Raw genomic sequence first — 14,601 nt, forward strand, 5'->3', positions numbered from 1 at the left:
GCACAAATCGACAGCGTGAATCGACGACGACAGTCGATTCACGTCAAGGATGGTGCGTTCAGTAACGAGTAAGTTAACGCAGCGTTATTTGCCTTAGTAACTAGTCATAATGTTACTGTTTCAGAAAAGTAAGTAGTTACACTACTAGTTACTGGAAAAAGTAATATTACAGTAACACGTTTCTGCCCAACACTGACTGTCACTAATCTAGCTAGCTTGAGTACTGAACATGTTTGCTTGTAGCAGCACTTAATTTATGATGCAGTTGGTTACCTTAGCATTTGTTTTCCGATATAGAAAGTACACTGTTTAATGTTAGGCTCCACGTAACGATTTAGAGCCTCTGCCCAATGTCTCCTCGCGTCTTGTTAGCTGCTATCGTCTAATGTCTTTAATGGTTTTATCGTTTTCAAATAACATTTTCACATTTATAGCTTCGCACTCATTAGCCACGAGGGCGGCGCGGCGGTGCAGTGGTTAGCACTGTCACAGCAAGAAGGTCGTGGGTTCAAACCCCGGTTGCCCCGGCCTTTCTGTGTACGCCGGCTTCCTCCCACCATCCAAAGACATGCAGGCTAGGTTAATTGGTGTCTCTAAATTGTCCTTAGGTGTGACTTTGAGTGTAAGTCGCTCTATGTGTGGCCCTGTGATGGACTGGCGACCTGTCCAGGGTGTACGCCGCCTTTCGCCCAATGTCAGCTGGGATAGGCTCCCCCCGCGACCCTGTACACAGGATAAGAGGTAAACGATGGATGGACTCATTAGCCACCTAGCGGTGGAAAAGGGAAATGCGAGTTAAGTTGACGCAATTTTTGCATCGTGGCTGCCACAAGGGGGCGCTACTGCAGCGGAAGGTAACATGATCGCCAGGGGGTCGGACTGTACTGAAATATTTTATAAGTTTATGTATAAATTTTATGTACAGTTGTCTCTGTGGCGCAATCGGTTAGCGCGTTCGGCTGTTAACCGAAAGGTTGGTGGTTCGAGCCCACCCAGGGACGACATGTGTTTATGTTTTCTTTCCCTATTTTGTTACAGATTCTATGAATTTTGATATCAGCCGTCTGAACATGTATTATCTAAACACATAAAATAGCCAACCCAAATAAATCTACAACATGTCAGCGCCTGTGATCTAAACACCAGCCCTCCTCCAGCTGTGCAGACGCGGCAGACGAGCGGATATGGCACCCGGCAGCGGACGTAGATGCAGCATCCGGTAGCTTCTTCAAACTTCGCAACATTTTTGTTTTTCATCAGCTTTTTCCGTTTTGTTGCCGAAACATGTATTTTTTTAATGCAGTCTATGGTATTACATATGACAGAAATACAGTCTTTGGAAAAGGAAGACGGGGTTTTGGATTAAAGAGCAGCGGACCATGAGACGATCCACGCTCAAAGGAGAGGAAAGAGAGCCGGTGTGGTGTCTAGGTAGTTATCCCTGATAGAAAGTGTTCCCTCGGACCTTCAACTTCACCAAATAAATGACATATATAACACGTGGAGTGTTTAATCTGTCGTTTTAGTATTGTTGTTCTATCAGCGAGGTTTTACAAAGCAAGTTAACACACGGCTCATATATCAAAATAAATGCTTTTATTCTGTTGGAGGCTAATGTTACGTGTTATCGAACTTAGTATTATTCAATGCACTGAATTGAGAATGTCTAAACAAGACGACAATGTATTTCCCCTCATAAAGCAAACATTAATTTCGCCATAGTCTGAAGATTAGTTATAAGTGACTACAGAGTCGTTCACTTGGCCAACTGTGACAGACAGGTTGTAAAAAAATAAAGATTACTGTAATGAGTTTAACACATTGCTCAATTACATCTACTTCACTCTAAATGTACACTGAACTGAATGCAGAATAGTAGACAATATTTTGTCCTTGTAATCCACGTTTTGATAGCATTTGGATATTACTGGAAATTGTTAAGAATCCCTCTCCTTAAAGGGTAAATTATTATCATAATCATTTAATAATAGCATTTAAAAAGCACTTTTCATACACAGAAAGCGTTGACAGTACTTGTGCTACAAGGCTGGACATACAGTCTACCAAAATATGTATCCCCCTTTATAAACAACAGATGATGGCCTAGCATCATGTATTTTATTTTGTGTATATTTCACATGATGTCTAATAACAGGGATGAATATGGAGACATTTCCATTTTCCCAGAAAAAGTTATAGTGGGATACAAATTATTCCACCAGCCATAAAACATATCCCCCCTCCATAATGCACAGATGACTTTTTCTAGAAAATAAAAACTTTCCATATTCATCCCTGTTATGAGACATGATCTGAAATACACAAAATAAAATGCGCGATGGTAGGCCATCATTTGTGCAACACCTGAATAGAAACGCTGACCCAGCTTGAACTTAAGGCTGTTACTAAAGGTCAGGTCTGGACAAAATGGGACACACGTTGGCCAAGCAACGGAAATAAGAGACTGACCCATCATCAGTATCCCTTATCAAGCACTAGTCAATGCAAGATGAGAGGAGGCGGACTATGTGTTTCCATGGATGCTTGGTGCTCAAACGCAGTCAAGATGGACACAGTTTCAGACTTTTATTATATGAAAATGAAACCATCATCTTGTTGCTGTATTTATATTCACCCCAGACCCAATTTTTAAAAAAATGCACCGCAGAATAATCGAGGTGTAGGCTCATATGTGTATGTATAGTAGGCCTTTGTTTATTAATAGGCAAACTGTAGATATTGTTATTTTTATACACATTTAATTTTCTGTTAAGTTCTGTGCCTGTAGCATGAGGGGACTACAAATTTTCTTTTTGTTATACAACCTTGTGTAGTATTATGAAGTCCTCAGTCATGTTGTGGCCAAGGACTTGTCACAACATGTCTTGCGTTTGGTTGAACAACGCCCCAAGATATAATATGTGTACCTATACCATGGCATGTCGTCATCTTAAAACAAATGTACCTTGTACCTTGTATAAAAATGGATGAGCTTGTTTCCCTTCTGAAGCACAGGACTGGGCTTACCAGGTTCCTCTGTCATCTATCTGCTGGTGAATGGTATCGAACCCTCAGCGTAAGAGCAGATTTCATAAGGAAAGGTCAGTTTGGGAAAATGCTGATAATATTAGATAAAACATTGTTTAACTGTTGTAGTTAACTCTGTGTACAATTGGTAGGCTATTTATATATATGTAGCTTATTTGTTTTCTTTTTTGTTGTTTAATGTCGTTGTTAATCTGCTGGCAAACTGTTGAAAATGGTGACTTACTGTCTAAACTACTGTAATATAGGTACTTTCGTAGTTAAATATTAAGGAAGTAACTTGTTTTTGAAAGTTAATGAAAAGTCCTATCAGTGTGTTTCAAAAGTTTGTCTCAGTTGGCTTTTAGTGTGATTTCTATGCATTTGGTGGTCCATCTTTGTCTGACTGTCGCATTTTCTGGCTTCTTTCTAGTGAGCAAAGATGCAGATTTTTGTGAAAACACTCACGGGTAAAACCATCACCCTCGAGGTGGAGTCCACTTACACTATTGAGAATGTCAAAGCCAAAATCCAAGACAAAGAAGGTAGGTACTCTTTAGTGTGAACAGATGTGAGGGGAAAATAACTACGATAACTTTATGGTCCCATAGTTCATTACTACTACTATCATCTATTGCATGGGAGGGACACTTAAATCAATTACCCAGCTGTCATAAAAACTGATTTTACCTGTGATTGTATATTTTATTATTATTTGTTCATACACTGCGCCAGATTGTTGAACCAAGCACCATGATCCCATCAGTTATCTGATAGTCTGTAATGTGTGGCTTTGTTTGTAAAATACACACCAATAAACATGTAGGCTACTCTTTCAAGTTTTTATTTTCTGGTAAAGAAGCAGCTCATGTTCCAGGGAGATATTTACACAGAAAATCTCTTAAGATCTTATTGGTCTCCCAAAGCTTTTTAAACTCACCACACCAATTAAAATGCAGGAAGTTTACTTTATTACAAATATTGAGGATACTATAATTATATTAACTTCACAGAAGAGCAGTTACATAGTAGTTGTACAGGAAATAAAGGGTGCGTTAATATCTACAATATATAACCTCCTCATCAATTAAAAACTTATTATAGACTTACAAGTATTGGTAACACCCCACCGTCCGCTGGTTTGCTCTTTAATTGGCAGCTGTAAACGTTGCATAACTTTCCATGCCTGGCACAAGCACCAGCTCACAGTTGTGACTTTCATTTTTTCGAGGTATCCCCCCTGATCAGCAGCGTCTCATCTTTGCTGGGAAACAGCTGGAGGATGGACGCACCCTGTCAGACTATAACATCCAGAAGGGTATAGCTTTAACTCCCACTGCTAATTGAACTAATATTATAGGCAGGCTTTTTGTTGATTACTTGCCTGGTTCTTTCCTTCCCCAGAGTCCACTCTTCACCTTGTCCTGCGTCTGAGAGGGGGCGTCATTGAGCCCTCTCTGAAACTGCTGGCTCAAAAGTACAACTGTAACAAGATGATCTGCCGCAAGTATGTTTAACAACACAGTCTTCTTGATGAGATTGAGCTCATTCTCAAAGACAAATAGGAGAGGAGAATAGTCCAGAGCTTCCGGCCAAAGAAAAGTTTATACATTACATATCAAAATGTGTTAAAAGAGTGAGATTTGTTAGACTTTTCCCAATTCCCAAAAATATTGTTAAAGGCTCAAAAAAACTGACAACTAACCACCTAACCATATAAATCACATTGTAGATTTGTAGAAGTGGTTTGTATGGTCAGTGGGTCATTAAGGCCTTCACTCAACCATTTAAACTATAGTCAAATGAAACAGGGACTACTGCCTTTTTTCACAATAGTAAAAGTTGGAGGAAGAAAGACTGAACAAACTGATTTGTATGAGTTGTGTGCTTATAAAAGAATAAAAAAAAGAATGAAGACATTCACAACATGTATGATGTTTGTTTTGATTGGAGGGTCTGTTCCTCTCATCGCAGGTGCTACGCTCGTTTACATCCACGAGCTGTCAACTGCCGTAAGAAGAAGTGTGGACACACCACTGACCTCAGACCCAAGAAGAAGATTAGGTAGACAGCTTGAATAAATAATCAGTATTGCCAATAAAACATTGTAACAGGATTGATTAATAGATGCTTTTTTACTTACAGGTACTTGTGACTTCATCGAGTCAAATTCAGGCGAGTGGATTTGTTCTGTGGATCCAGTGGCTACATGTGTTTACTACGGGTGTGAGGATACAGTTAGTTCACGAGATTGAGACAAGACAGAATTTAACACTATTTTTAAGAAATCTTCAATGATTAATTATATGAAAATTAATTTCCTGCATTCTGGTAAATTTTTCTGCACCAATGTATGGTGGAAATTATTTTATTTATGTAAAGGGAAACAAAATTTAGGTGGCAGGGGACAATTCAAAAAAATATATATATAACAGATTATAAAGCAGTAAGGCTCTTAGGCAGTCTGTGTAGCAACATCCCTGCTGAGTCAGCACGCATGCAGACATGATTAGTCTTCCCTCCTCTTTTGTTTGGGGAAGTAACCTCTTTAAATGTGATTGTGGCACCTTTTCACCTCAATGAAAAATTATTTATTCAGCTATAAACTCCTGGGCCTGTATTCATAAAAAATCTTAATGCAAAGAGTAGCTCCTAGTGACAAAATTCTAAGAAAATTCTTAGAAATGTGGACGTTAACTCTTTATATTAAAGAAAAAATCCTAGTAAAGAAAAAAGTAATTAAGAAAGTATCTTAACCCTTAAAAGAGGTCTTAAGGTCAAAATTGTTAGGAGCACAGACGAGGACTTTTAAGAGGCTTAAGAGTTTCTTTAGTAGAGGCAGAAAGACGAAGAGGGAGAAATGTGATTGCAGACAATGGATGATAGTGAGTTAATCAGATGCTATAGATTAGATCGTGCAGGGATCATGTTTGTGACTGATCTTATTAGAGACGCACTGACATCTCTGACACAGCGCAGGAATGCCATAGCGCCAGAAATGAAAGTAATCACTACATTACTGTCACAACCTTCTGTAAGCAGAGTGATCACACAAACAATTACACAGCACTTTCAGAACCTCTTATTGTGTCGCAGTTCATTTCGTTTCCACTGGACATTCCCACCTTGCAGGCTTAAAAAACTGCATTTATGAATATAGCAGTCTTCACTGGTGCGCACAAGCAGGGGGAATGAACCGTTAATAGTTTGTGCTATACGCTCCCACGTCTGCTTCTTGCCCTGTGCTGTGACACCCGGCCTGAATTTTCCTTTTAGAATGGCCTTGTTGTTCATCCACTAACTGGGCTAACAGAAAACACTGTTCCTCTGTCCAGTTGGGCTTTCTCGCCCTTCTTGGTTTTGATTCCATGTTTGATACATTAAAACCAACATTCAAACCGCCACTTAAATAGACATGCCAGCAATCAGTGTAATTGGAAAGACTAGAACAATTTTTATCAATCTAAGCCAATCAAATACCTTATAGGAAAATAACAACATGGTAAATAAAAAACAGGATTTATATACACATATATAATGTGTGTGTGTGTGTGTATGAGAACGGTCAAATAGGAAATATTACGCATGTAATTTCCAAAGTGAAGGCTTAGAATAGAACCTATACTTAAAATCACTCTTTTTTTCCTTCTTGGACAACCAACCAATCACAGCCTTTAAAAGATTGTGTCTTATGTAGCAAAGGGGTCAACCCCGCCTCCTCACTAAGATGAAAGTTTTTGTCTTTTCCTTGCTCAGAGTTGCTCTCAAATCAGTCCCTGATCGCTCTTAAACTAAGACTCCTACGTAAAAGTTTTTAAGCTAAATTAAGAGTTTTCTGAGAGGATTCTTAGAATCTTTATGAATACAGGCCCTGGACTTTAATAGCTCCTGTGTTTCAGCAGGTTTTCTGAGCATTCCTCACTGGAACAATTTGGGGTAAGGGTTAAGTGGCAAAGAAAGTGACAAAGAAATAAAACAAAGGCAATAATTGGACTGAAGTAGTATCAGAGTATGGGCTTTAAAATTTGGATTTTGTAGTTTGGTCAATGAATCACTCTTGAATGTTCCTTGATAGTAAAGGTTCATATAAATCAAACTTATTAACTTACTGAAACATGTGGATTTATACTATGTTACAAATAAAGTTAATAAAAACAAGAAACAAGTACATAGCATTAGTGACTGTATCCTTTTCTTTTATTCCCAAACCGTCATGTCAGCTCAAAGTCTGAGACATGTACCTGGCATGATTTATCAACAACCATCCTTAAAATAGAATAATAAGGCTTGAAAAAAGAAAACAAACACAGCATTATAGACTATGTTGAACAATACAGTCTGTGTGATAAAAGACTCTGTGAAGGCGTATGGCATATCGTCCACAGCTAAAAGGTAACGTGCTGAAAAATGACAGAAGGCAGAAAATGTTTCTCATTTCCTTGAATGCATCTATCATCAATAAGTTACTAAGTCAGTGGTTTGTTAAGAGATGTTGCGCAAGGCGATTATTAAAACTGGGACGCGCCAGTTAAACTTATCTGTAATACTGACAACTTAAATTTCTATTGTTTACTTAATAACTGTAGCATTATTGATTTATATCATGTGGAAAATACTTATTCATCCTAAATGTAATCAATTAATGTATCTTATCTAATAAAATGTACTTATGGATTACGTTAACTTATCTTAGATTTAAAGGTTTCGTACGAGCTCAAGTGAAGATGTGATAATAGACAAGCTGCTGACAGACCTTATCAATGACTTAACATTTGATCTTTGGTGTCATTATTCAGATCTAATGTTTAAGGTGAAGTAGTGTGTTCATGCCTTAAACAAATATAAAACTCTATTAGCATACTGTTTTACTGACCTTGAATATATGTCATTGCTTATTCCTGTGGAAAAGCACCAACTAGAAACACTGTCCTTCACTTTACACTTTACAGCTGCTACATTATGTGTGGGTAACTACGAGACCATACGCACTTACATCTGCGCATGTAAAACTTTGTTAACTGGTAATTCAATAATAATGATGTTGTATGCGGGCTGTTAAATAGGCTAATCTCTTAAAAGTAATTTTGTCTTGTGCACTTTTTTATTTACATTCACTGTCCACTGAATACACTGCCCCTTTCCCTGTTTGCATGGACTCCCTTTGTTGTAAAGAATTATCACCTGTCAGTTGAAAAAACAAAACAAAACAAAACAAGGCCTCTTATCATTTTGACACTGCATCGCCAGTTTGTTCATACTTATGAAAAACTACAAGCACCAATTCTCAATACTAAATCTCTAGCACTGTGAAGCACTTACCTTAAGGTTGGTTTATTGCATTGAATGTTACCCTTGAAAGCCACATGAAGCGTTACATTACACTGGACAAGTGAAACCGCGTGTATGGTGCTGCTTAGGGCCAACACCTACAGAATATTGTTGAGTACAGCACAGCCACTGCTGCAAACACAGACATGGAGCAACCTCACTGCGGCCGAGGTGGTTCTTGTGTTTGAAGAAGACAGGGACCAGCTCCATCTTGTTTTGTTCACTCCCCCTTGCTGCACTTGCCGCAACAAAATGTAACCTTGTCATCTGTTCCATTCCCCTCTTATTTGTCGATGAGTTTAACCAGGCTCTGGCGAAGGTCATTAAGGTCAAAGATCTTGATGTCCAGAATTTCGATGGCCCTCTGGATTTCAGAGTCCATGCGATCCCGTTCCTCCAGAGAGTTATTCAGGTTCTGCTCTGAGTTCTGGATGCGTCGCTCCAGATCTGAATTACGCATCTCAATCTCCTACAGAGAAGAGGAGGCAAAGGAAGGCGACAAGAGGGGGAAATTTAAAGAAAACCTAATGCTTCTGTAAATTTAACCACTGATTATTTCACTATAACTACTTCATATATCAAAGCATATCACTGTTCCGTAATAACTCACGCCTACCCGTAATCTGTGGATGGCCTCATCCCTCTCGTGCTCCATCTCGTGGTACTCTGCTTTCTTGCTTTGCAAAATGTGGATTTCCTGGAGGAGAGTGAAAGCTTCACTTGAGTATGAGTAGCTGAATTGTTCATCAGCACCTGTGATGAACATTGCAGCTTCCCACCTCTGACTCCAGCTGATGATAAAATGGGAACAATAAGTACCAACCTCATCTTTGGCCTTCAGCAGGGACTCTAGCTCCTCAAGGGACTGGGTCAGCTCATCCTTCAGCAGATCACTGGGGCCTTGGCCTCCATGGGCCTCTAATTCAGCCACCTTCCATCGCACACACGCACGCGCGCACACACACACACAGACAGATTTAAATGTTCATGTTCAGCATGTGGGACATGACTTCACACAAAAATCTTTAAGTGGACATTTGGTCTCTCCCACATCCCCACAGCATTCAATTTTCTTAAAAATTTGTGTCATTTGTGTAAACTTTAAAGTCAGCACCCATCTCCCACCCAAAGTACATTTCTGAATTACGCCCATATAGTAACTAAAAGTCTCTCAGGCCTAACTAACCAAGTGTTTACTGGGTTTTTCCAGAGCTCGACTCAAAATGAGGGGGGGTAGAGCATTTGCTGTATATGCCACCAAAGTTGGTAATTGGTTCCATCTCACTATTAGATCATCCAATCCCAGCTAAACTTTTAAAAACGTCAAGACTAATTTTCTGTTAACTCTCATTTGTGTTTTATTAATTCTATAAGTTGCTCTTGTGTTTGTTACGCACTTTGTAACTATCTTCTGGTCTATCAATTAGCTGAATGTTAAATTGTATGTGGCCTGCTGCAGTGTGGAGATCCATGTCTAATACATCTAAATAATAGCGTGTCATACAAATATGTGCAAACCATTCACATAATTATTATAAATGCGTTTGTTCTGTAATTACTTTAAAGCTTCTTGAAGACAGCGTCAGTGATCTTAGTGTACACACACAAAACATGGTGAGGGACATCATAACTTAATATTTAACTGTCACTATAAGTTAAAACATGCTACAACGTCATCTACAATTAGGATTCATCAACAGGCAAATGAGTGAGTCATGTCACCATTATTGGGTGACCAGGAATCAAATCCTTGCTGCATTGTCATCTTGGCCACATGGATCAGAAAAAACACAGAAAGATGCCTCTAAAACGCCCTCGCTGGATTCTTGTACATGTATGGTTGAGACTATGAGGAGCGGTAGAAAGCACGAGTGGAAAAACGAGTGGATGCCAGCTCCCTCTGGTGATTTTTCATTTTTTCCTAACTGGGGCATTGAAAGTAGGATATTGCTGTCCTACAAACCCCTCTCCCTCTCACACCACCCCTGAGATATGAACCATTTTCAGCCACCTGGTCCCCTTTCTCAGATAGAGGGAACAAGCTCAGTCCAAAGACAGAGTTCTCTTACTTGTATGGATTTATTTGTTGATGTGGAACAAAACTGCTTCTAAATACCAGATGATTGGTAGAGAATTAAAAAGCGGTGATCAATACTGTAAACCCGGACTATAATGGAAAGGGATCAAAGTCATTAAAGCTTTGAATCAGAGAGTTTTGTAATTGTCAGCCTGAGGCGAGGTCGTTCCCCGAGGAATCAGCTAACAGCAAATGCGAAAATACCTTTTATTGATGAGTGAGGGGGGGACCTAAAAGGTCATTTAAGTGTAAAACCCTCTTGAGGCCCAGTGCATTTAGACCCAACTCCCTTGTGGTTCAACCTGCAGAGAACTCCTTGATTAAAGCCTTGGAGGAAAAACGCCTGCAGGGCGCAGAAAGACGTGCAACGAGTCCCGCCATCCATGCCTTGCCCTTGTTTGGGCAAAGGCTTTCCTTCAGCAATAATCTCAGTGCTGTTACAGAGCTCCACCGCTCCAGCATTGATAATTAGGTCCGACCTTAACCATCATCTTCTGCCCTGCAGGTTACTACAGAATGAACAAGGACGTGGCTGCACAAGAAGGCAAAAGGACAACTAATGAATTACCTGATTTAACTTCTCATTAACTAGTTGTGTGGTGGTATTAGGAGCACTGTAAATATGTCTGTTATACATGAAATAGGCAGCTTTGAGGTCAACTTTCCCACAAAGCTTTTCATGCAACAGCTAATCCACCCATCAACCATCCAGCCACTCCCCTAAACCGCTTATCCAGGACAGCATGCACTGGGCAAGAGGCTTGGTACTTCCTGGGCAAGTCTATCACAAGGCTAAAACCCGATTTGAACGGTGGACCTGGGCTTTCTAAACCATTTGATATCAATCAAAACTAATCAATAGCAATCAAAACTGTTAACAAAGTAGTAGTTTTGGATTTGTAAATCTGATCCTCAGTTACTTAGGCACCCTTAATTATGTTTACAGGACAGGTTATATAGGATTGCAAAGTTAAAATGAACTAACCTGACATAAAAAAAAAAAAAAAATTAAACTACTTCACTACTCCACCCAAATTGAATGTATGACACCAAGCTCTTTTTAGGTTTACCTTTGAGCTGCCAAGAATATACAAAACCTGGATTAAGCAACCATGTGGTTATTTCAAAGTAAAGCTAATTTAATTTGTGATGAGATACAATCAATTACTTTTAAAATTACAAGTAGGCGTGTATGAGGAGGATGTGAGGGCAGCATCATTAAAGCTTGAAGTGGTAAAAAATAAGTGCCAGTACTGCCATGTTGCGATTTTGACATTCAAATGTTTTGTTCTGAGTAATTTCAGGGTCATTGTTTGCTTGTTGTTTTGGAGATGGCTGACATGAAGCTGTACTAGCTAACTGACCGATTCAGTGTTCAGGGAAAACACACTTATACCTAGCACCTCCGTACCCGAGTGTCAGACTAAATACAGCAGAGGCTCACCTGGTCTCTGAGTCTGTCTGTCTCCTCCTGATACGCTGCTAGCTGTTTCTTCCACTGCTCCACATTTGCATTAGCCTCGTGCAGCGCTGCCACCAATTTGGAGTTGCTGTCCTGCAGAGTAAAAAGCTCGGCTTCCAGGTTCATCTCACAAATAGACCTGAAAGACACAGAACTGTAAACCAGTGATATATATTATATGACGCATATAATACTGTACATATAAGCCTTGTGATAATATGGCTTATGTGGCACATAAATATTATACATATTTTAAGCCAATATAGATGAGAAGTCCTGAAAGTGCTACAAAAAACATTTACAATTGTTTTAAATAGAATACAGTAGATCGAAAAGACTGTTCAGAGAGAAGAATAACTATTATCATGTTCTCTTGCTAAAGTAGATACAACAGTGCTTTTTAGATAAAGTTTTTATGTGTAGTTCAAATTTGACATTGTAAACTAAAGATAGGCAGGTTTTTATTCCAACCAAACAATACAATGATAGATTTCACTGATTAGAATTCCTTTACATACAAAGCATTCAGAACAAATACTGGTGAAACTGATTTATGTAGTGCTTGACTGGAATGAAAGCCTGCCTAAAAAGCCATCTGTTAAAACTTATGTAAAAGATTGCAATACAAGGTAAATGTTAACTGAATACTATAGCTGGCTGCGGAGTAACAACCGCAATTTGCTGCTGTCCAGAGGTTGGAACATGAGGACACACTGTTGGCCTGTTTAATACAAACAGCAAGCCGCTATAACAGCATTAAGAAGGATACACGGAGAACTGCAGCCCACCTACAGCCCAGTGTGAAGGTCTTTATTAAAATGCCCAGAGAGCACACAACAAGACCAAACTGTTCCGACAGTAATCCTCTAATCCTGGAGGGTTTGAAGTCTTTTGTCAAAAGACTGAATGTGACAGTGAAGGTCTACCTTTTTAAGGAAATTTTAGCACTGACACGTCCCCAACTAATCTGGATCATCACATTTGATTTCATTTGTAAGCATCAGGGAACAAAGAAGACAAGATGTTTGTTTAGTATTTCACTTTCCTTTTTTACAATGTTACTATCCTGCTGACCTTTGTTCCAGATAAAACATTGTGAGCATAAAGCATCATAAGCTGTGCGCTTTAAATCTGAATCTTACTTGGGACAATTTCATTGTATAAACAGGCCTCCAGTTAACATGTCACTTCATTCTACAAATCATATAACAGACATATGAAATCATTAAATGTTATCAATTTCAATCAGTTTTGGTGCAATCTGCAGAAAAGATCAGTCAGCTTCTCGCTTCATCCCTGATCCTTCACCTTTGCTCTGTCCCTCTGCATCTAGAAAGCTCAAGGTTGTCCAATGCTTACAGTTCACCATGGTAACCATTGAGGAGCAGCTTTCTGTCGTAATAATTGGACTGTAGGACATAAAAGCATTATGTGAGGCTCAAAGGGCTAAATGAAGAGATGTTTACAAGCCTTATTTGATGTTTTGTATGAGTCAATGCCTCAGTAATGGCCTCTTCAGTTCCTGGAGAGCTTGACAAATTGAATGACGTCAAACTGTATCTAACCTGAAAACCATGATGACACTGCAGCGAAGGTGGGAGTTAAAAGGTAATAGATTACCTGCGCAAGTACAATCAATAGTACTAGATTAAATGGAATCTGTATCGTGGAGTTTAGCTGATTAGAATTACTGTGTGCAAAATATATATTTTACTGCAATGTGAAAACAACACCTTCATGAAAATGATTCATTTGTTTGTTAAGCTGACTGTATGACTATCACTAAATGACTTACTAACAATAATGTTGTAAATGTCTCAAAAGGGCTTTATTATTCTGACAAAATACTTTAATACCTTTACAATTAAGCTGCTAGTGGAGACATGGCAGCATGGCCTGAACTAATCTAAATGTATTGTCTGTCTTTTAAAGGCATAAGTCGACATTTTGGGAAATACAATTATTTTCTTTTTTTTTTGCAGAGAGAGAGAGAGAGATCAAGATCACTTTCTGTCCGTTCAATATGAAGCTGGAGCCAGGAGACACCTACCTTAGTCTTGCATAAAGGTTCCATCCAAAGGTAACCAAATCCACAAACCTGTCACTTTTACACTCGTACTGACTAAACAAACAAGATGTAACATCTTAATTAGAAACCCTGGTAGGTGGATTTTGTTCCCTTTGGACAGAGCCAGGCTAGCTGTTTCCCCCTGTTCCCAGTCTTTATGCTAAGCTATGCTAACCAGCTGCTGGCTGTAGCTTCATATTTATCACACAGACATGAGAGTGCCATCGTTCTTCCCATCTAACTCTCTGCAGGAAAGCGAATAAGTGTGTTTCCACAAATGTCAAACTATTCCTTTAATGATTTTATACTGTAAAAAATAATTAAAGTAGTTTACAAATTTTTTTTAGCTCACGGTCCATTTACTGAACAGATTCCGGAGCTTTCACTGAAAGTTTGCTCAGTTTCATCCAATAATTGAGGCCATAAAATGTAGCTGAAAGCTCAAAATGACCATTTTCATGGTCAATAAGGAACCTATAAGCTCAGCTCTGCACACGTTTGTGAGCTCCGGATAAAGTGACAGCTGACTTTGGAGTTTCTCATCTTGTTTCAAATCTGTCACATCACGTTTGAACTTTGTGTGCAGCAGAACAGACAGAAGTTGGGTAGACGCACAATCACCAGATTGAAAGAAGATTCTTT

General features: G+C 39.1%; 2 protein-coding genes and 1 non-coding gene across 10 annotated transcripts in view; 2 read left to right on the forward strand and 1 right to left on the reverse strand.

The window, feature by feature from the left end:
* The window catches only part of LOC123973009 (ubiquitin-60S ribosomal protein L40-like), a 26,712-nt gene continuing 12,111 nt past the window's right edge, over positions 1-14,601 (forward strand). The window contains exons 1-10 of one of the 4 annotated variants that reach the window (XM_046052838.1): positions 15-68; positions 1,039-1,219; positions 1,326-1,431; positions 3,011-3,101; positions 3,458-3,569; positions 4,256-4,342; positions 4,429-4,531; positions 4,999-5,088; positions 5,170-5,199; positions 13,874-14,268. In XM_046052838.1, coding sequence (XP_045908794.1) covers positions 3,467-3,569; positions 4,256-4,342; positions 4,429-4,531; positions 4,999-5,088; positions 5,170-5,179 — 393 coding nt within the window. In that variant the 5' untranslated portion in view covers positions 15-68; positions 1,039-1,219; positions 1,326-1,431; positions 3,011-3,101; positions 3,458-3,466 and the 3' untranslated portion in view covers positions 5,180-5,199; positions 13,874-14,268. Of the gene's footprint in view, positions 69-1,038; positions 1,432-3,010; positions 3,102-3,457; positions 3,570-4,255; positions 4,343-4,428; positions 4,532-4,998; positions 5,089-5,169; positions 5,200-13,873; positions 14,269-14,601 lie in introns of those variants that run through there. The other 3 variants (XR_006825520.1, XM_046052839.1, XM_046052840.1) reach the window with 3 other exon arrangements.
* trnan-guu lies at positions 928-1,001 on the forward strand. The gene has a single exon. It is a non-coding gene; the product is annotated as a tRNA-Asn (tRNA).
* Positions 7,195-14,601, reverse strand: part of LOC123973006 (homer protein homolog 3-like) — a 15,940-nt gene continuing 8,533 nt past the window's right edge. For 4 of the 5 annotated variants that reach the window (XM_046052834.1, XM_046052831.1, XM_046052833.1 and 1 more), the window contains 4 exons: positions 11,874-12,045; positions 9,176-9,283; positions 8,969-9,049; positions 7,195-8,821 (listed from right to left, as the gene is read on the reverse strand). In XM_046052834.1, coding sequence (XP_045908790.1) covers positions 8,636-8,821; positions 8,969-9,049; positions 9,176-9,283; positions 11,874-12,045 — 547 coding nt within the window. In that variant the 3' untranslated portion in view covers positions 7,195-8,635. The remainder of the gene's footprint in view (positions 8,822-8,968; positions 9,050-9,175; positions 9,284-11,873; positions 12,046-14,601) is intronic. The other variant, XM_046052832.1, reaches the window with a different exon arrangement.

The sequence above is a fragment of the Micropterus dolomieu genome, linkage group LG06 (assembly GCF_021292245.1).
Source record: "Micropterus dolomieu isolate WLL.071019.BEF.003 ecotype Adirondacks linkage group LG06, ASM2129224v1, whole genome shotgun sequence".
Taxonomy (NCBI): domain Eukaryota; kingdom Metazoa; phylum Chordata; class Actinopteri; order Centrarchiformes; family Centrarchidae; genus Micropterus; species Micropterus dolomieu.